The sequence below is a fragment of the Bubalus kerabau genome, chromosome 9 (assembly GCF_029407905.1).
Source record: "Bubalus kerabau isolate K-KA32 ecotype Philippines breed swamp buffalo chromosome 9, PCC_UOA_SB_1v2, whole genome shotgun sequence".
Lineage (NCBI taxonomy): Eukaryota > Metazoa > Chordata > Mammalia > Artiodactyla > Bovidae > Bubalus > Bubalus kerabau.
In genome coordinates, this window is record NC_073632.1 from 112,198,189 (window position 1) to 112,220,737 (window position 22,549).

General features: G+C 45.3%; 1 protein-coding gene across 7 annotated transcripts in view; it reads left to right on the forward strand.

The window, feature by feature from the left end:
• Positions 1 to 22,549, forward strand: part of FAM120B (family with sequence similarity 120 member B) — a 68,041-nt gene that overhangs the window by 21,295 nt on the left and 24,197 nt on the right. For all 7 annotated transcript variants that reach the window (XM_055536223.1, XM_055536218.1, XM_055536217.1 and 4 more), the window contains exons 3-5: positions 2,130 to 2,310; positions 15,109 to 15,210; positions 18,241 to 18,413. In XM_055536223.1, coding sequence (XP_055392198.1) covers positions 2,130 to 2,310; positions 15,109 to 15,210; positions 18,241 to 18,413 — 456 coding nt within the window. The remainder of the gene's footprint in view (positions 1 to 2,129; positions 2,311 to 15,108; positions 15,211 to 18,240; positions 18,414 to 22,549) is intronic.

A 22,549-nucleotide genomic window follows, 5' to 3' on the forward strand; every position in this document is an offset into this window, starting at 1 on the left:
GCATCAGAGTCTTTTCCAATGAGTGTATTGTACCTTAAAAGAATCATAAAATATCTAACCATATTGTTTCTGATAGATTCTGTATCAAAAGGGGCATTATAGAGAAATATGTTACTTCTAATGATCTTTCATTGGTTAGAGCATCAAGTAATAACTCTTTTGGGATCCTTGCTGATTTTAAAGCTGCTAGCTTGTCTGCCATCCTGATTTAAAGAAGCATTTAGCCATGAAATAGACCCTGGAGTATGTCTAGCCAGAGAGCAGTCTTGGCCGCCTGTTGGCCATGCACTATTTGCCAGCCTCTGTATTAGCTCATTTAATCCTCATGGATAGTTCTGTGAGGACAGCACCTTTGTTAAACCTATTTTACATGTGAAGGAAGCAGGCACTGAAGGTATTAAGACTCAAGTCACTGGAGTGAATGGGCCTGAGCGAGCGCGTCACATGCGTCAGTAGCAGGACACTGATGCGCAGAGGTTCTGATGCTCCAGGCTGTTGTCAGAGCCCATTTTACATGCCATCGGGGGTCAGTTCAGTTCAGTTGAGTCAGGCCTCCCTGTCCATCACCATCTCCCGGAGTTCACCCAGACTCACGTCCATCGAGTCAGTGATGCCATCCAGCCATCTCATCCTCTGTCGTCCCCTTCTCCTCCTGCCCCCAATCCCTCCCAGCATCAGAGTCTTTTCCAATCAGTCAACTCTTCGCATGAGGTGGCCAAAGTACTGGAGTTTCAGCTTTAGCATCATTCCTTCCAAAGAAATCCCAGGGCTGATCTCCTTCAGAAGGACTGGTTGGATCTCCTTGCAGCCCAAGGGACTCTCAAGAGTCTTCTCCAGCACCACATTTCAAGAGCATCAATTCTTTGGCATTCAGCCTTCTTCATAGTCCATCTCTCACATCCATACATGACCACAGGAAAAACCATAGCCTTGACTAGACGGACCTTTGTTGGCAAAGTAATGTCTCTGCTTTTCAATATGCCCTCTAGGTTGGTCATAACTTTCCTTCCAAGGAGTAAGCATCTTTTAATTTCATGGCTGCAGTTACCATTTCATGTTTCCACAAAGAATACTCTCACCACTGCAGGATTACTCTTCACAATTTAAAGCCACCCTAGCCCTGATGGCATGTAAAATGCGCTGTAACAACCTGCAGGATTACTCTTCACAGCGCATTTTACATGCCATCAGGGCTAGGGTGGCTTTAAATTGTGAAGAGTAATCCTGCAGTGGTGAGAGTGTTCTTTGCGGAAACATGAAGCCTGTATGTTGGTTATTACAGGCCATCTGATCTCAGCTCCTCATTGTGTGGGAGCGTGGCACCTGTTCACATCACCCATCTCCTCACCTCCAGTGGCACTGCCTGCATTCGAGCAGAAGGAAGACGCTCCCGGGCACAGCTCCTGCTCAGTGAAACAGCACTGAATGGGGGATGAGAGTGATGCCGTTTCTAATCCCAAAGAGTTTATGGTTTAATAGGAGAGATGAGGCAAGGTAATGAGTGGACGGTAAATGTGAGTCAAGCCCCTCAGGTCGGGGAGGTGAGTTCTTATTCACAGAGGATGGCAGGGTTCTAGAGAGATGACAGAACCCTGAGGTTCTAGGGAGGTTCAGGGGAACCTCACGGGGCAGAGACTCGGAAGTGGCTTTTGGGAAGGGCTGAAAGAGGTCAGTTTCTATCATGGAAGTTGGGCTCCAGAGTGTCTACGAGGGGTGCACAGGAGGAGATGGAGGTCTTCAGGGCCTCTTCAACTCAGGCTGAAGAGTCTGGTAGTCGGCCTGAGTGCAGTGATTGGGCCTCTGTTTCTAGGAAGACAGTGTCACTGGGGTGAAGAGTGGGTTGGAGAGCCTGCAGAGGGGCGGCTGGACCCCTGGACAGCCCCTCTCCCTGTTGGGTGGACAGGATGTTGAGTGACGGCAGAGGTAAGTCACAAGTCTGGTTGGTGGGTGGAAATTGGAGGAGGAAAGCGGTAATAGAAAGTTCTGAGCTGGAAGTACAGAGGCCAGCTTGACGTCCTGAGTTTGAGTGACATTTACTCTACCTCTGAGCCCTAGAAGGCCTTGGATTTCCTGCTCAAGGTCATGGTATTGTTTTCAAGGAGAAACGAGTTGCATTTAATTGTTGGCAGGTCGCCAGAGCACAGCATGTCCAGGCAGAGAGCTACCTGGTGTACAGCGTGATGAGCAGCGGCGAGGTGGAGTGCAGCAACAGCTTGGAGGATGCCACGGACCAGGCCCTGCCCAGCCAGGCTTTTGTCTACCGCCCTGTGCGGCAGCGCGTCTACTCCCTTCTGCTGGGGGGTGGCGGCGGTGAGTTGTGGTCTCCAGGGGCCATGCACCTGGAGCTGGTTCTGAGAACTGGCTGGGTGGAACGAGTGCAAGCTTTCAGGACTCAGGATTTGTTTCTCTGTAAAGTCTGAAATGGAAAATGCCACTCACATCTGCACAGGATTAAGGGTAAATGCATGGGATATCTATTTATCTGATTAGCAGGCAGTTGACCAGAGTTCATTGAAAGAGAAGTGCATTGTTTCTGTTGTAAAGTAGTTGTATTTTTATTCCTTAGAAGGATTTAAGAAATTTAAAAAATTTGGAAACTCTTTCCTCCTATAGAAGTGCGGTGTAGGGTGTGTCTGTTATTAGAAGACAGTTTTGTATGATTATAGTATGTCTTCTTTCTATTCTTTTACTTTTAAACTATTCTTAATAGTTGGAGCATTTCTCTTTTAAGCAGCATGTCAGTCTTGCAGTCTCTGTCTTTTAGCTGGATTGTCTGGGCTGTTTACGTTTGCTGTGCCGGCTAGCGTGGCCGGGCTCACTGTGCCGCTGGCTGGCGTGGCCGGGTTTACGTCTTCATTGTGCTCTTTGCTCTGTCCTCTTTTCCCTATTTTCCCCTTTTCTGACTTCTTTTAGAATAGTTGAATAATTATTAGTATTTTGCTTTATATTGGCTTACTGTTGGACTTGAATTATTAGATTTACTTGTTTTTATGTGTTTGTTTATTTTTTTAGCAGTTGCTCTACGGTTTATAATGTATGTCTTTAACTTGTCAGATTTTGACTTCAGTATTATACCATGTAAGGAATACTGTAAAAACCTTACAACAGTGTACTTCATTTCCCCCTTCGTTTTTGCTATTCAGTATATTTTAAAGATTTTATTTTGAAATAATTATATACTCAAGGGAGTTGCAAAAAATAGCATATAGGATTTCATGTACCCTTTATAAAATGACATTGTATATAATAAAGTATAATATCAAAGCCAGGAACTTGACATTAGTACAATACTATGAAGCAGACTATAGATGTTACTCACTTCTCAGCATTTTTTACCCCCATTTGTTTGTGTATGTGTATAATTCTGTGCAGTATTATCCATACAAGATACAGGCGTGGATATGCTGATATCCATATACAGATATGGATGTATTCTCCATACAAGATACAGGCGTGGATATGCTGATATCCATACACAGATACGGATGTATTCTCCATACAAGATACAGGCGTGGATATGCTGATATCCATATACAGATATGGATGTATTCTCCATACAAGATAAAGGCGTGGATATGCAGATATCCATATACAGATGTGGATGTATTCTCCATACAAGATATAGGCGTGGATATGCAGATATCCATATGCAGATGTGGATGTATTATCCATACAAGATACAGGCATGTTCCATGGCCACAGGGGCTCTCCGTCTGCTGCCTCTTCATACCCACCTTCTGTCCCTGTCCCCTGGTGAACAGTGGTCAGTCCTCCAACTCAACCCTTTGGTCATTTTGAGAATGTCACATAAATGGAAACATGGTGGGTAGTAGCCTTTTGAGATCATGCATATGTTTTAAGCATAAATACATGATTCTTATTTTTACTTTAAGCTGTTGGCAGACATTTTTGTGAAGGACCAGGTGATATATATTTTAGGCTTTGAGGGCTCCACAGTCAGTAACAGCTAATGAGCTTTGTTGAGGCAGGTGCCCTAGACACAAATCCAGAAGGGCATGTTGTGCCATTGAAGCTTTGTCTAGTTTTCCCATGTCACACAGTTTGAATTGTATGTCATTGGTCTGTGTCACAGAATATTCTTCTTTCAATAATTTTCTAATCATTTAAAGCAGTATGAAAAGCATTATTAGCTTTCAGACTGAATAAAGGCAAGCCAGCCAGATTTGGCCTGTGAGCTGTGCTTTTGGTTGTTTTGGAAAGGAGTTAATTGGTGAGTCGATGTTTGCCATGTGTGCTGTTTCTGGTGCTCTTTATTGCAGAAATATAATTCTTCTGGAGGTAAAATTTTAGATACTTTTGTCTGGCCCTTTGAGGGTGTCATTCTGTTGTCTCTAGCTTGTGTTTCTCCTGAGATGACCGTGGTCCTTCTGACTGTTGGGTCCGCAGGTTGTGAGTGTTTCTCTGGCTGTTGAGGGTTTTCTACTGATTGCTGGTTTTCAGCCCCTGTTTAAGCTGAACTTTGGAGTCATTTCCTCCATGTGTATTCTGCCTGCAGCTCTTGAGCTCCTTGGGTCTGTGAGTTTCTGTTCCCTGTTGACTTTGAGAGCGCCGTTTCATTGAACACTGTCTTCTGTGTCTCTCTGTCACTCTAAGCCCCTATCACATGCCTGGTTCACACCTCACAGTGCCCCTCAGGCACCAAGGCTCGATTGTTAAGCCTCTTCTCTCTGTGCTTCAACTTGGATCCCTCTTGTTGCTCTGATTTCACATTTACAGAGCCTTTCTTCGGTAGTGTCTAGTCTGCTACTAGCCCATCCAGTGAAATTGTCATTTCAGATATTCTATTTTTAGCATTTTTTAAAAATCTTCCATTTCTTTCTTCCCTGTCTTCATGTTTTCCTTTAAATCCTTAAACTTGTTTGCACTACTTGTTTTCAAGTCCTTATCTATTAATTCCATCATCCCTGTCATTGCTGGGCCTATCTGTTTATTGACTTTTCTCCTTCTGGTGGGTCCACATGTTTCTGCTTATTCTTGTGTTCAGTATTTTACTGTACTCTAGAAGGTTTTGGATCTGTGAAGGGTCTTGCCTTTTGTCCTGTAAGGGGTCATTTACCTGATCCTTGCAGGGTTTGCCTGAAGCCTTGTTAGGTGGTCTGGGGAACCTCAAGAGATAGAGGGGCCTGTTTCTGAGGCCTGGGCTTCCTGGACTGTCACCGAGTGCCGATGTCTGACGTGGCCGCTGCACACGGTGGCCCTTTGCGGCCCCAGGGTCACATGACCCGTGGCCATCTGCCTGGCCTCGTTGAGCCTTGCCCTGGGCGTAACACGCTCTGTCCCTCGGGACCTCAGGGTGCTCCTCTGCATGGCGCCGGCTCTGATTCTGCTCATAGCCCTGCTGTCGGGACAGCCTGTCCTCTCCGAGCCCTGCTTTGCTCTGCTTTGCTCTCCTCTCTTGCTCTTCTGGACTCTCACTGCCTCAGCTGCCATCTGCATGGCGCCCTGGGGTAGACTCTCCGCTTGAGGGTGCCGGGGCCTCTCGGGTCCTCAGTACGGGAAGGATCGTGGCTGTAGCCCCGCAGTCCCTGTCTCGGCCACACCCACCCTCCTTTCCTGCTGTAGGTGCCGACGAAGGTGAGTGCTGGTGTGGTGCTTGTACCTTTTTTGTGGCTTTTCTCTGCCCTTGGAGAGTTCTGTTCTGCATGTTGGTACATTTTTCTCCCATCCATATGTCTGTTGCCCATTATTGGAGCTGCTCAGAGATGATGCTCGACCTCCTGGACTGATGTTTTGTTTCTTCATCCTTACTTCTGGTTTGTTTTTCCTGCATTTGGGGAACATTTCACCACTTCATTCTCAGCTCTTTGAAAGGTTTCCCTCTGTCCTTCCTGTCTCATTCCTCTCTCCTTTGAGACCTCGCTTGTCTTACTGACACTTCTCCTGGAAGTCGAATTCCTGCTGGAAGCCTTGAACCTCACTGGTGGGAGGCTTGCAGAAGTGGGTTTGCCCCCCTTTTACCCAGGCGCTTTCTTTCACTTGCATTGCTTTAAGAATCAAATCCATGTCGACAGATACAAAATGCATTTTCCAACTCAAGCCATCCTTCTGATCAGTTCTCTTTATCCCTCAGGTCCTTAAACACTAACTCCCCCAGATTCCTCCCTTCTTCCCTCATCAAAAGTGACTTCCCATCACTCACTGGGACCATCTTGCATGTGGGAGAGGGATGGTTGGGTGGGGAGGTTGGGGAGGAAGGAGGTGCCCCAGAGGGCCACTGACCCATTGTCTCCTCTCCCTCCCTGGAAAAGAAGTAATTTCCTCTCTGAGGGCACCGTGTGCTCTTCGTTCTTCAGCAGATTACGGTTTGTACTTGCCCGTGTGCATTGTCCATGGCTGCCTCCCCACCAGGCTGAGCAGGGCCTGGTCAGGGGCATTCTGCTGCACCTGGCAGATGTCTCAGCGTGAATTAGTGACAGATATATGTGTTTAAAATACTGCCTCTTCAGAAGTGCTTGCATTTAGCAAGGCATTCCTTGGAAAAGGATGACTCTGATGGTTGAATTTCAGACACAGGGAGAGCGATGGTCCCTCAAACGCCACTACATGAGCAGCTGTCTCTAAGCCCTGTCTGATGGGCAGGTGGGAGCTACTTGTTTGGAGTGAGGTTTAGAATCAAAGGTGCCTTTAGCTCCACAGTCATTGACTCTCCACACCAGAGCTCCTGCAGGTGTGCAGCTGTGGACACTGGAGGTCTGAGCCAAAGCATGACACCAAATTGATGATTTCATCCCTCAAAGTTCCTCATTATGGGCAAGGTTTGGATAACAGATCTGTTGGATGCTCCCGTTCATCTGGAATGTTGGAGGGTGCCTCTTTAGGGAGTGCTTGGTCACTGTCACTCCTCCCTGTATTTATATAGTTGAGCATATGGTGTTTAGACAGCTCAGTGGCGTCATGGCCAAAACAGGGGAGAAACCCTGAAGTCACTCAGTCCTCAGCCTGTCCTTGGCTTCATGCCTGTTGTTACCACTGATTTTAACACTGTCTGTTTTTTAGTCTCCCTAGTGATAACATTAGATAAAATCATCGGGAAGCTTGATGCATTTTAAGAAATAAAAGAAACTCAAAAAGGTGCAAGAAGGCAGACTCTGTCTGCTTTCTCCCTCGCATCTCACTGGTTCGCAGCTCAGAATGGCCCACGCCTGTGGCCCTCTTTAACAGTTAATATTAACTGTCCTTTTTCCTTGTCACTTTCCCCTCATTTTCACCATGCAGACATTCCAGGAATCCAATGGGAATTGCGGGAGGCTGATAGACTTGTGAAGGACACCTTTGCAAAGCGCCTGCAGGGCATCAGCTCCTCTGAGTCCTAGAGGTTGGCCTAAAAAGTAATCCTTTTATCCAAAATATATATACAAAAAAGAAAGTTTGGGGGAATTTTCTATTTTTTAAGGACTAAAGCCACACATAATTATAGATTAATTCAGCAATATAAAAAATGTAGGATCATAAAGACAAATATAAACTTTTTAAAGCCTGGAGAGTTGTTATCAAACTTGAAAATCCCTGTGATTGAGAGGTTATAGTTGACATTGCTTCTGCTCATTCTCTTCCCCTCCCAGTGCTCACAGACCTGCCAGATCGTGTGAGAGGAGTGGGCACTTTTGAGAGTTTGTGTGTTGGAATAATCAAAAGTTTTTAACGGGAGAAAGGTTGGACATGTAGACAGACCCACATTTTTGCTCCCAGGGGAACATTTTTTAGTTATATACAGAAGCTTTTATAAATGGTATGATGTGTCTGTCCTTTGGAAATAGCAGAAGAACAACTTTGGTTGTTATTTTTTTGTTTTCCATATAAAATGTTATAGTGTGAATAGAAAGTAAAACTAGTAAAGAACTTTCACTTGAGTTTTACTTTGCTCTTTGAACTCGGAAACCGGCAAATCAAAAGTTCAAATGAGAAAATCAAGCTTTCCTTTTAGGAATTATCAAACTCAATCTCCTCTTCTCTTTTTCTTCGTATGTAGGCATTTAAGAAGATTATTTTATTTTAAGAGGAACTAAAGAGCCTTTTGATGAGGGTGAAAGAGGAGAGTGAAAAAGCTAGCTTGAAACTCTACATTCAGAAAACTAAGATCATGGCATCTGGTTGCATCCCTTTATGGCAAATAGAAGGGGAATAAGTGGAAGCAGTGACAGATTTTCTTTTCTGGGGCTCCCCCCGAAAATGACTACAGCCATGAAATTAAAAGACACTTGCTCCTTGGAAAGAAAGGTATGACCAACCTAGACACCATATTAAAAAGCAAAGACATCACTTTGCTGGCAAAGGTCCAAGTCAAAGCTGTGCTTTCTCCAGCAGTCATGTACGGATGTGAGGGTTGGACCATAAAGAAAGATGAGTGCCAAAGAATTGATGCTTTTGAATTGTGGTGCTGAAGAAGATTCTTGAGAGTCCCTTGGACTGCAAGATCAAACCAGTCAGTCCCAAAGGAAATCAACTTTGAATATTCATTGGAAAGACTGATACAAAAGCTGAAGCTCCAGTACTTTGGCCACTTGATCTGAAGAGCCGACTCATTGAACCCTGATGCTGGGAAAATTTGAAGGCAGAAGGAGAAGGCGGCAGCAGAGGATGAGATGGTTAGATAGCACCACCGACTCAATGGAAATGAACTTGAGCAAACTCCTGGAGATAGTGAAGGACAGAGGCGCTTGTTGTGCTGCAGTCCAAGGGGTTGTTGCAAGAGTCAGACTTGACTTAGTGACTGAACAACAACAACCAGAGAAGGGACTAATTTCCCAGCAAAATTGCATTTATTTTAAGAAGATTTCGGGTAACACTTTGTATCTAGCTGTGGCTTTTGGAAGAAGCAGGGAGCTGTAACTGTGTCTATGGTAGGGATAATCTGAATTAACAGAGAAAATGCTTCCAAATGAATGTCTCGGTTTGGACAGAGACCTCATTCAGACTAAAGACTTATTCTTTGCATGTTGATAAGCTGTTCTGGCCACTCTGCACTGCCGTTTACCCTCTTCTGGCAGAAGGAGGAAACAGGCATACTGAGTGTCCCTGTCACCTTCCTGGTCAACAGGGGAGTGGCAGGATGCAGAAGAGTCTGCAGACACCTGGCCTCCACTTCAGAGAAGACGCTCATTTGTGTGTCTTTTCCTGTATCCTTCCCCACCATTTCTGATAAAATTTTGTTTAGGGAATGAAAATTAAGATTAGCAGTTCCAATTGAACTTTCATCTTCTGGCTAGCTAATGTTATTTGAAAGATAAGAGTTTCCTATTCAAGGCTCTGTAAGTAAATAGCTGTAAGTGCTACAGTTTATGCAGCAAAGTTCAGTCTTGTTCTGGTCAGTTAAACTCATCAGGTGTTCAGTTTATCATTTTAAAAAGCAAAAGCTTTTCTTAGTTTGTTAATTAAGAAATACTTTGGAATTAATATGCACCTAACTGCCAGTTCAGTTCAGTCGCTCAGCTGTATTTGACTCTTTGCGACCCCATGGACTGCAGCACGCCAGGCCTCCCTGGCCATCACCAGCTCCCAGAGCTTTCTCAAACTCATGTCCATCAAGTTGGTGATGCCATCCAACCATTTCATCCTCTGTCATTCCCTTCTCCTCCTGCCTTCAATCTTTCCCAGCATCAAGATCTTTTCTAATGAGTCAGCTCATCAGTGGCCAGAATATTGGAGCTTCAGCTTTAGCATCAGTCCTTCCAAAGAATATTCAGGACTGATCTCCTTTAGGATGGACTGGTTGGATCTCCTTGCAGTCCAAGGGACTCTCAAGAGTCTTTTTCAACACCACGGTTCAAAGCATCAGTTCTTCCATACTCAACTTCCTTTATGGTCCAACTCTCACACCCATGCATGACTACTGGAAAAACCATAGCTTTGACTAGACAGACCTTTGTTGGCAAAATAATGTTTCTGCTTTTTAATATGCTGTCTAGGTTGGTCATAACTTTCCTTCCAAGGAGCAAGTGTCTTTTAATTTTAATGGCTACAGTCACCATCTGCAGTGATTTTGGAGTCCAAGAAAATAAACCCTCTGTTGTCCAAGTTATGGAGAAAAGAGGGAATTTGGCATCAGTGCTGGTCTGCATAATGAGGAAAGAGGGGGTTGGGTTGATGTGCTGGTCTAAATTTTGAGAGAAGAGCTCCTAGTGTTGGTGCTGGTCTTAAGCCTGTTTTCTCTTAGGCCTGCTGCTCCTGTTGGACTCATCTCCATGGGCAGTGCCATCCTCCTGGATTGTAGCTGGGCAGATAATGCTAAGGTGCCTTGCCTAACTCAGTGGAACTATGAGCCAGGCCATGTAGGGCCACCCAAGATGGACAGGTGATGGTGGAGAGTTCTGACTAAATGCAGTCCACCAGAGAAGGGAATGGCAAACCACTTCAGTATTCTTGCCTTGAGAACCCCATGAAAAGGCAAAAAGATTTGACGCTGAAAGATGAACTCCCCTGGTTAGTAGGTGCCCAAAATGCAACTGGGGAAGAGTGGAGAAATAGATCCAGAAAGACTGAAGAGGCTGAGCCAAAGCAAAAACAATGCCCAGTTGTAGATGTGACTGGTGATAGAAGTACCAGCTCCAAAACTGTAGAGAACAGCACTTCATAGGAGCCTGCAGTGTTAGGTCCGCAAATCAAGGTAAATACTTCATAGGAGCCTGCAGTGTTAGGTCCGCAAATCAAGGTAAATACTTCATAGGAGCCTGCAGTGTTAGGTCCGCAAATCAAGGTAAAGTGAAAGTGGTCAAACAGGAGATGGCCAGAGTGAACATCAACATTTTAGGAATTGGTAAACTAAAATGGACCAGAATGGGCGAATTTCATTCAGATGACCATTACATCTATTACTGTGGGCAAGAATCCTTTAGAAGAAATGGAGTAGCCCTCATAGTCAACAAGAGTCCCAAACACAGTACTTAGGGGCAGTCTCAAAAATGACAGAATGATCTCTGTTCGTTTCCAAGGCAAAGCATTCAATATCACAGTAATCCAAGTCTATGCCCCAACCACTAATGTCAAAGAAGCCAAAGTTGAATGGTTCTGTGAAGACCTACAAAACCTTCTAGCTGCTAAGTCACTTCAGTCGTGTCCGACTCTGTGCGACCCCATAGATGGCAGTCCACCAGGCTCTGCCACCCCTGGGATTCTCCAGGCAAGAACATTGGAGTGAGTTGCCATTTCCTTCTCCAACGCATGAAAGCGAAAAGTGAAAGTGAAGTCACTCAGTCGTGTCCGACCCTCAGTGACCCCATGGACTGCAGCCTTCCAGGCTCCTCTGTCCATGGGATTTTCCAGGCAAGAGTCCTGGAGTGGGTTGCCATTGCCTTCTCCGACAAAACCTTCTAGAACTAACACCAAAAAAAAGATGTCCTTTTCATCATAGGGGACTGGAATGCAAAAGTAGGGAGTCAAGAGATACCTGGAGTAATAGGCAAATTCGGCCTTGGAGTACAACATGAAGCAGGGCAAAGGCTAACAGAGTTTTGCCAAGAGAACGCACTGGTCAGAGCAAACATCCTCTTCCAATAACACAGGATACAACTCTGCACATGGACATCACAAGATGGTCAATACCGAAATCTGATTGTTTATATTCTTTGCAACCGAAGATGGAGAAGCTCTATACAGTCAGCAAAAACAAGAACGGGAACTGATTGTGGCTCAGATTATGAGCTCCTTATAGCAAAATTCAGGCTTTAATTGAAGAAAGTAGGGAAAACCACTAGACCATTCAAGTATGACCTAAATCAAATCCCTTATGATTATACAGAGGAAGTAGCAAATAGATTTAAAGTATTAGGTCTGATAGATAGAGTGTCTGAAGAACTATGGACAGAGGTTTGTAACATTGTACAGGAGGTGGTGATCAAAACCATCCCCAAGAAGAAAAAATGAAAAAAGGCAAAATGGTTGTCTGTGGAGGCCTTACAGATAGCTAAGAAAAGAAGAGAAGTGAAAGGCAAAGGAGAAAAAGGAAAGATATATCCATCTGAATGCTGAGTTCCAAAGAATAGCAAGGAGAGATAAGAAAGCCTTCCTAAGTGGTCAATGCAAAGAAATAGAGAAAAACAATAGAATGGGAAAGACTAGAGATCTCGTCAGAAAATTAGAGATACCAAGGGAACACTTCATGCAAAGATGGGCACAATAAAGGACAGAAATGGTATGGACCTAACAGAAGCAGAAGATATTAAGAATAGGAGGCAAGAATACATAGAAAAACTATACAAAAACAGATCTTCATGACCCAGATAACCATGATGGTGTGGTCACTCACCTCGAGCCAGACATCCTGGAGTGCGAAGTCAAGTGGGCCTTAGGAAACATCACTACAAATCAAGGTACTGGAGATGATGGAATTCCAACTGACCTATTTCAAATCCTAAAAGATGATGCTGTGAAAGGGCTGCAGTCAATATGCCAGCAAATTTGGAAAACTCAGCAGTGGCCACAGGACTGGAAAAGGTCAGTTTTCATTCCAAGCCCAAAGAAAGGCAATGCCAAAGAATGTTCAAACTACCACACAATTGCACTCATTTCACATGTTAGCAAAGTAATGCTCAAAATTCTCCAAACGAGGCTTCAATATTATGTTAACTGAGAACTTCCAGATGTTCAAGCTGGATTTAGAAATGGCAGAGGAACCAGGGATCAAATTGCCAGCATCCATTGGATCATTGAAAAAGCAAGAAAGTTCCAGAAAAACATCTACCTCTCCTTCATTGACTGTGTTAAAACCTTTAGCTGTTTGGATCATAGCAATCTGTGCAAAATTCTTAGAGAGATGGGAATATCATACCACTTTACCTGCCTCCTGAGAAATCTGTATTCAGGTCAAGAAGCAACTGTTAGAACTGGGCATGGAACAAAGGACTGATTCAAAATTGAAAAAGGAGTACGTCATGGTTGTATATTGTCACTTTGCTTATGTAACTTATATGCAGAGTCCATCATGAGAAATGCTGGACTGGATGAAGCACAAGTTGGAATCAAATTGCTGGGAGAAATATCAATAACCTCAGACATGCAGATGACACCACCCTTGTCACAGAAAGCAAAGAGGAACCAAAGAGCCTCTTGATGAAAGTGAAAAAGTTGGCTTAAAACTCAGCATTCAAAAAACAAAGATCATGGCATCCAGTCCCATCACTTTCTCGCAAATAGATGGGGGAACAATGGAAACAGTGACAGACTTTATTTTCTTTTGCTCTAAAATCACTGCAGATGCTGACTGCAGCCATGAAATTAAAAATGCTTTCTCCTTGGAAGAAAGGCTATGACCAACCTAGACAGCATAATAAAAAGCAGAGACATTACTTAGCTGACAAAGGTCTGTCTAGTCAAAACTATGGTTTTTCTAGTAGTCATGTATTGATGTGAGAGTTGGACCATAAAGGCAGCTGAGCGCTGAAGAATTGATGCTTTTGAACTGTGGTGTTGGAAAAGATTCTTGAGGGTTCCTTGGACTGCAAGGAGATCAAACCAGTTAACCCTAAAGGAAATCAGTCCTGAATATTCATTGGGAGGACTGACACTAAAGCTGAAGCTCCAATACTTTGGCCAACTGATGTGAAGAACTGACTCATTAGAAAAGACCCTGATGCTGGGAAAGATTGAAGGCAGGAGGAGAAGGGGACGACACAGGATGAGATGGTTGGATGGCATCACAGACTCAATGGACGTGAGTTTGAGCAAGCTTCTGGAGTTGGTGATGGACAGGGAGGCCTGTGGTGCTGTAGTCCATGAGGTCGCAAGGCGTCGGACATGACCGATCGACTGAACTGAGATGATGCTGTGTGTCTCTTGGAATGCTGGTCCAAAGACTGCTCCCTCCGCCCTAACAGAGGGGAGCTGGGAGGACTGTCGGGTGTGTTCAGATAAGGGCACCCATGCCCACCCTGAACCTCGCTCTCTGTCTTTTGTGTGTCACTTAGAGTTAAAGCTCTGAGACATTGGCTCTGAACCTCTGTGCTGTGAACAGTCTTAGATAAAAGGTGGTCATTTCCATGCGGTGTCATATGTGGTTTTGTGAATGTTTTAGTGATTCCCAAGGAGTCACTTGGCAGGCTAGGTCCCTTAATAGCAGTGGTTGAGTGGGAGTACAGAACCTAGTAAAGTTTGTATCTTGGCATGAGCAGCGCAGCATTCACTCAGTTGGCTATTTTTTAATGTAATGAAAACCTTGGCCAAGAGGATTACATAGAAATTGGGTTGTTTTATTTTTAACAACATTAAGAATACTCAGATCTTCTTTTTTAAAATTTTTTGTGTGTATGAAATTTAGGCTAAGATGAACTTGCTCCTAAACCTGCAGTTAATGAGCATTTGCTCTGGGCCTTGTGTTTTATGGAGAATGGTTTTTGCTCTAGGGAGCTCAGTTTTCCGGGACTCCAGCCAGAGTGCTGCCTGAGTGGGGCGCAGTGGTTGGGGAACATGGGAGGCTCAGCTGAGAGGGAGGGAAGGGGGGCTCGCCAAGTGTGGGCACAGGAGGTGGCGTCTGCGGTGGGCTGGGGGAGTGGTGGAGGGGAGTGGGGGCAGAGCAGAGCATGGCCCAAACGCAGAGGGGAGAAAGGGTGAGGTGAGCTGCGGCTGAGTGGGGCATGGCAGCTGACTGGGCCGCCTGAGCTTCTGTAGCAGTTAGTAATCTAGCAACAGACAGACGTGCCTTTATTCTAGATTATTCCTACCAGCTTTCTGATTCATCTGACATAACACTAGTCTTAATTGTTGCGTAAAGTAGTGAATTTAAGAGCAGAAAGGACTGTCATATTCCTGCTCCCTGAATGTTCTCTGGGACGGTAGGAGGGTGATAGGGAAGGAAAGCAGGATGCTGCAGGAGCCGTCTCGGTGGTGACTGAGAGGTCACCTCTGCCCTCAGTGATCACCTATCCAGGTTGTCCTGCCACCCACCACTCAAGGTCATCATTCTGGTGGGACTGGATGGATGACCATCCGATCAGAGGGTAGGAGATCCACTGCTGGATGCCCGAGGCCCCGTGGTGACCTTGGATGTGAGAACTCACTGTGCTCACCGGTGTGGAATTGGTCCTGCCGAGGTGGCTCTCGTGCAGTGTTGGTGATGGACTGGTACGCACGTCCACTGATGCAGCTGTCTTTACTCAGGTGGTTCCAGCACCGGCCCCGCTGTCAAGGAGTGGTTTGTGTACTCCGGGAACCCACTGAGGCAGCCGGACCTCGTCAGGCCGCTGCAGATGAACATTCCAGGTACAGACTGCTGCTAAATCGCTTCCGTCGTGTCTGACTCTGTGCGACCCCAGAGATGGCAGCCGACCAGGCTCCCCCATCCCTGGGATTCTCCAGGCAAGAGCACTGGAGTGGGCTGCCGTTTCCTTCTCCAATACATGAAAGTGAAAAGTGAAAGTGAAGTCGCTCAGTTGTGTCCGACTCCTAGCGACCCCATGGACGGCAGCCCACCAGGCTCCTCCATCCATGGGATTTTCCAGGCAAGAGAACTAGAGTGGGTTGCCATTGCCTTCTCCACCAGGTACAGACAGCCTTGATTAAATGTCAGAGTTGTTCACCACATGATGCAGTAATGATCTCTGTGGAAACATACTTTTCCAGAACTGCACACACACTGATTTTCATTTCTACCGTGGGTCCAGGAGTGGTGTCCCTAATGAAGTTCTAATACAGCAGAGAAAAGGGCATTATACAGACCTCTCCAGGCCCAGTCTTCTGAACCACCCTGCCTCACTCCCCTGCCTGCTGCCCAAGGTCCACGCCAGGGGGAGAAGGAAACCAGGACCCCCTTAGTAAGCAGCTGCGAGTTAGCACGGTTGCATTCTTGCTGCTCTGCTTGGGGCGATTATTGTCTTGCTTCCACGATTGAAAGTGGGCTTGATGGATTGGGAAGAGGAGGTGAAGGAAGGTGTTCAACTGTAAAAGTAAGTTTTTTTCAAGGGCCAGTGGGAGGGGAGGAGAAAACAGAGTTCTCCTAAAAATTAGTCGAAATAAGTTCTTCCTGTGGGTTCTTAGTATCTGGAGAAGGCCAAGCGTGTTCGACTGTAAGAGACAGGGTTCTACACACAGACACTTGAAGAGAGGACAGAGTTTGGGGCCTATTTTAGTGGCCTTTCTTATTGTTTCACAAAATAAATACTTTCCAAAATTTTTATATTCCATTTTTATATGCTTTAAATTCAAGTCACTATTGTGTTCTGTCACTCAAGCCTATAATTTACCAAATAAGAAACATTGTGAAACATATTTCTTATAAGTGGAATTGTACAAGGAGAGAAGTTGAGGGAATATTTTCTAATTCTCTCAGTTGATAAGTGATATACTCAAACCTAAATATTAGTATTTTAGTATTTCAAACCTAAAGGTACTTACACAAAAACAATTTAAGAATGACACATTTTACAGCAAGAAGTACTTTTAAAGAATACCCAAAATCATTTCCCAGAAATGTTTTAATATATATATATATATGTAATTTTCATTTTATAGTATCGTTCCAGAAATAATGTAGAAAGGGAATATGTGGCCTTTCATTATTATATTACGAGTTCATTTTAGAGGCCACTCAATATAAGGTTTTAATAAACTCTAAAGCTCACTTAGTTGTTGGAGAGACTGCTTCTGAGGCTTGTGGCACGTGCTCCTTGGCACTGCTGAGCTGCAGGTGTGTGCGTGCTGCACACTGGGACTGCGCCCGGGGCCTGTGCTTCCAGAAGGAGCCGGAGCCCCGCCCACCCGCGGAGGGCGGTGTGCGTCTGCCGTCTCTAGGACCCTGGAAGTGGGGCCTTGAACCCGTGTTGCAGGTGATTCAGATGAATGACTGTTCACACTTATGTTAATAACAATACAAAATGATAGGATTTTTATATATAAATCTTCTCTATATCCATGAGGAAAAACGCCAGATGGTTTTTATTTTAGACTCATTTGGAAGCTGGATCATCCAGGTGCCTATCTCATGGTTTTCCAGCACCCTGACAACGTGTATGTTAAGAGCAGTGGACTCCTGCTGCTTGATCCTCACCTTCTGCAGGCCCTCAGAAGGGTGTACCTTGAAATTTGGCTTCCTTTCCCCCGACCTGCCCCTCACAGGGTCCCTGCGTCTGTGCCTCATCCTCAGCCGCCTCCCTTACTGACACGCTGCATTTTGTGCAGCAAGTCTTGACCACACAGCAGGCAAGCATGTGACATAGCTTTTTATCTCCCAAACTGGATATTCTTCTTTAGGCAACATGTAGGTGATTTTTTCTGTCTTCACAGAGCCTCTTTTTGGTCATTTTAAGCATATCCTTATTTTATAAAGCTCGGAAAGCTGATTGCACACATCTAATTGGTAGTTTGTCCATCTGGAATGATTTTTAAAGCATTCAAGAATCTGAGAGTAAGCTTAGTATTTCTTGGCTGTATAAAGACGTGACTCACCAGCACCTTGCAGATCTTCTTTTATAAAATGAAACAAGTTGTCATTCACAGAAATTACGTCCTTCCCAGTCCCTTTGGGCAGCACTCTTGGGACTTGCTCATTTCTGAGAAGCTCTTGAGACTTTCCTGTCTGTGAATTCACACAGAAGCCTTTGCCAAGTAAAGACATAATTTGACTTGTGAAGCTGATATGTTTCAGGAGCAATGCAAGTAGGACCTATAGACAAAATCTCATCTGCCCATGGAACTCTGGGTAAAGTGTGGGGGCCACCCTTGATCCTTTCTGGCAGTCATGCAATTTTCTCATACTGTGAAATGTTTTCATTTTGCTGTTTTTGACTATTCAAAAATGTGAAAATCATTCATTCATAATTTCTGCATATAAAACCAAGGAAAATGTATCTTACACAATTTTGGCAGCTGTTTCTTTTGCACAGTGTACTTTGAAAACCACTAGTCCAGGAAAGTAAGAGAGCCAACTACCAGAGTAGACCAGTGGTGTTCTCTCCAAGCACCCCGTCACAGCCGCGTCTGTCTCACTCCCTCGGACAGCACAGCTGAGCACAGGAAAAGAAAGCCCCCCCTTTCCCGCACAGTATAACTGTTTAAAGAAAGAGGAATGTTTTCAATGAAATACATATATGCTGACCTTTTAGGATTTCTGCTTGTTTAAACCAGGAAGTTCTGTTAATGTTTACTTTCCAGTTGCTTTAAGTGTAAAAGCCCAAGGAAGTCAGCAAGGAAACAGGTCAGTGCCCTTTACTTCTTTACTTAGTTTCTGAGAAGCGTCTTATAACTTGCTAGTACAAAGAATAATGGTAAATGGACTTTTTTTTTTTTTTAAACTAGGGGGAACGCCTAGTTTGAGACAGCTGTGGCTGAGCCAAGAGCCAGGAATCCAGGCCCAGCGCTTGGACACACTGCTGGCCTGCTTTGACCTGTCATCCTCACGAGAAGAACTGCAGGCAGTTGAGCGCCCCTTTCAGGCGCTGTGCTGCCTCCTGGTCTACCTGTTCGTGCAGGTAACGCCCCTCCTGGCCGTGGCTGCTGCAGTCACCCCTCGCTTCTGGCCCTTGACTTTTGCGGGGTATGGTGGTCTGGGGTGTTGCTGAGGGCTGGTCCCCTGCCCCGTCTCTGCCCAGTGTCTGTTTCATAAAAAGTGAGGTCTCTGTGTGGCCGTACATTTGAGGAGCCCTGTCAGCTGCTGGCATAGAAGTGGGCTCTGCACCTCCCTGTGATAGAAGCTTGAGGTGTCTGCCAGGTCCAGGCCGTGGTGCACTTTGCTCACGATGGCCCAGCTTTGTGGAGCGTGGGCTGTCCTGTGTCCCTGTTTGGATGGTGGTTGCCACAAACATGGGGCAGGTAAGCCACCCTCAGTGAGGTTTAATTTACTGCCTTCGCACTGGTTTCACACGCACCAGGACGGACTTTTGTTTTGAGTAGAACTTTCCTTTATTTGCACCAGACTCAGCAAAGTATAAATCAGTAAATGATCGCAGGATTATTTAATGTTTAAATGAAAAATACATTTCTTTTGCTACTTTTACTAAATGTGCATGCATGTATTATCAGTTAATGCTTTCTTTCCCTTGTTTATGAATCTGCAGGTGGCTAAGGTGGACACAGTGGGGGTTGGGAACTGGTCGATGACCAGCAGCTGAGTTTTCTCCTCCAGGAGAATAAGCGGTTTCTTCTCAGGACTGTGTGTGAATATATGGATAGTGATATTTGGATATGGATATATCCTTGGATAGCCTTGTGTTAGCACTCTTAGGACTACATTTTGCATTTCTTTTTCCCTCAGGAGAGAGAGGTCCTTGAGCCCATTCGTAGTCATTTGACACAGCTCTGCTTTCTTGTCAGCTGTGCAAGTGACTGTTGGCTATGAAAATCCACTTCCAGAAGGAAAATATCCCAAATCACAGAATAGTCACTTTACATCCCACGTATTTATATACACCTGAGGCTAGACAAGTATCAGAAGGAAAATTTCCACTTTTACCTTCTTAGTACTAGTAATTACCTTTAAATGAAATCTTTTTAGTATAAGTCAGCATGAGATAGACTCATTGTTGGTTGACTTTAAAGGATACATTCAAATTGCAACTTTTAAAATAGAAAACAAATCAATGCATCAGTGTTATCCCTTAGATTAAAAGGTACTATACTGCGTTGCCGGAGAAGGCAATGGCACCCCACTCCAGTACTCTTGCCTGGAAAATCCCATGGACGGAGGAGCCTGGTAGGCTGCAGTCCATGGGGTCTCTAAGAGTCGGATACGACTTAGCGACTTCACTTTGACTTTTCACTTTCATGCATTGGAGAAGGAAATGGCAACCCACTCCAGTGTTCTTGCCTGGACAATCCCAGGGACGGGAGCCTGGTGGACTGCCGTCTATGGGGTCGCACAGAGTCGGACACGACTGAAGCACTTAGCAGCATACTGTATTGTTATCCATAAGGATAACTATTCTCTCTTTAGATTAATAACTATAATCTCTTTAGATTAATAAGGCTAAAATGGTATACTTTTGTATGCTGCTGCTAAGTCGCTTCAGTTGTGTCCGACTCTGTGCGACCCCATAGATGGCAGCCCGCCAGGCTCCACCGTCCCTGGGATTCTCCAGGCAAGAACACTGGAGTGGGGTGCTATTTCCTCCTAGTTAAGCTTAAATTAGGTGCCACGCAGGATGAATGCGTACTGTTTAGTGCACACAGCGTACAAAGAAACAAAGCCCTGGTTTGCTGACCGTTGGGTCCTAACTTGGTTATGTATTCACTTGGAGTCCAGCCTCCGGGTTAACATGTTTATTAGAGGCTAATTTGAGAAACTTTTCCGGAAGGGTAATTTTGTATCATAGAAAGTTTTCATATATAATAATCTCTACTATGTGAAGTTTTTAAAAAATTGGTATTACTAAGAATCTTGTCTCCTCTGATATGTTATCAGTTGAGTTCAGTTCAGTTGTTCAGTCGTGTCCGACTCTTTGTGACCCCCTGGACTGCAGCACACCAGGCCTCCCTGTCCATCACCAACTCCTGGAGTTCACCCAAACCCATGTCCATTGAGTCGGTGATGCCATCCAACCATCTTATTCCTCTGTCGCCCCCTTCTCCTCCTGCCCTCAATCTTTCCCAGCATCAGGGTCTTTTTAAATGAGCCAGCTCTTCACATCAGGTGGCCAAAGTATTGGAGTTTCAGCTTCAACATCAGTCCTTCCAATGAACACTCAGGACTGATCTCCTTTAGAATGGACTGGTTGGATCTCCTTGCAGTCCAAGGGACTCTCAAGAGTCTTCTCCAACACCACAGTTCCAAAGCATCAGTCCTTCGGCACTCAGCTTTCTTTATAGTCCAGCTCTCACATCCATACATCACTACTGGAAAAACCATAGCTTTGACTAGATGGACCTTTGTTAGCAAAGTAATGTCTGCTTTTTAATAAGCTGTCTAGGTTGGTCATAACTTTCCTGCCAAGGAGTAAGCGTAGATTTGCTAATTACAAAGATGGTGGCAGAGTATGAAATCGATAAACTGAAAAAGTATGGTTTTTTTTTTTTTCTGCATTGTTGGCATGCAGGATCTTAGCTCCCCAACCAGGGATCAAACCCATGTCCCCTGCAGGGGTAGCACAGAGTCTTAACCACTGGATCACCAGGGAAGTCCAAGAGTGATTCTTTTTTTGTAGGCTGGTTTTTTAAAATCAGCTTTCTGCAAAAGATGCTAATGGCAAGAAGTAGAACTAACTATATGCCAACAAACCTGTCTAAGATAGAGGTGAGGGCTTATGAGTTTAAAACAAAATATTCTCTGCTTGGTCTTGCTTTTGTAGGTTGAGATCTTTTTTCTTGGTCACGAGTGCTGTGCATTTGTAGATTTCTTGCTTTTTCTGCAACATAATTATAGCTTCATTTATACAAAGGCAACTTTGTATAAAGTTGGAGTAAAGGTAGAGATAGATGGTGACATTTGGTGGCTGAGCCCCTGACCCTGTGAGGAGGGTGTGGAGGTGCTGCTGTGACCGGGCCCCACCCATCTGTGTGCTCCGCCCCCTCATTCCCAGGCTCTGTCTCTCTGTGTCTGTCTCTCCTTGCTTCTCACTCACACTTTGGTTGGACTTTTTGATTTCACAAAGGATGGGAGGAGTTGCATATTTGGGGAATCCTAGTTTCTAATATGGAGAAGGCAGTGGCACCCCACTCCAGTACTCTTGCCTGGAAAATCCCATGGACAGAGGAGCCTGGTGGGCTGCAGTCCATGGGGTCGCTAAGAGTCAGACATGACTGAGTGACTTCACTTTGACTTTTCACTTTCATGCACTGGAGAAGGAAATGGCAACCCACTCCAGTGTTCTTGCCTGGAGAATCCCAGGGATGGGGGAGCCTGGTGGGCTGCCATCTATGGGGTCGCACAGAGTCGGACATGACTGAAGTGACTTAGCAGCAGCAGCAGCAGGTTTCTTATAAATGGGGATCCAAAGACACAGTTGACATCTGGGGCTCGCAGGCGTGGGTGTTTGTCCCAGCTCTGATCACCCTAGCTCAGGCTAGCTGTGGGTGCTTTCTGTCTGCAAACCCCACAGTTGTCAGCTCTGGAAATTTGTGTTAACCCTTGATGACCTACATTGCTCCAAGGCTCAGATTTGGCCATAGCTCAGGCTTCCCATCGGAGAAGGCAGTGGCACCCCATTCCAGTACTCTTGCCTGGAAAATCCCATGGACGGAGGATCCTGGTAGGTTGCAGTCCATGGCGTCGCTAAGAGTCGGACACGACTGAACGACTTCACTTTCACTTTTCACTTTCATGCATTGGAGAAGGAAATGGCAACCCACTCTAGTGTTCTTGCCTGGAGAATCCCAGGGACGGGGGAGCCTGGTGGGCTGCCGTCTATGGGGTCGCATAGAGTCGGACATGACTGAAGTGACTTAGCAGCAGCAGGCTTCCCACAGGCGTTCTGGAGCATTCTGCCTTGCTCATGAGTACCAGGCTCTGCTGCCCAGCCTGGCTCTGGTTGACGTGGAGATTTATACACCAGGGACTGTGGATAGGGAGAGAAAAGACCCCGCCCACCTCCAGGGATGTCTCTTCTGCCCTTGGTGTGAGTGTGTGTATATGAGTGTGTGTGCTCTGCTGCCCCAGGCGTGTGTGTGTGTGTGC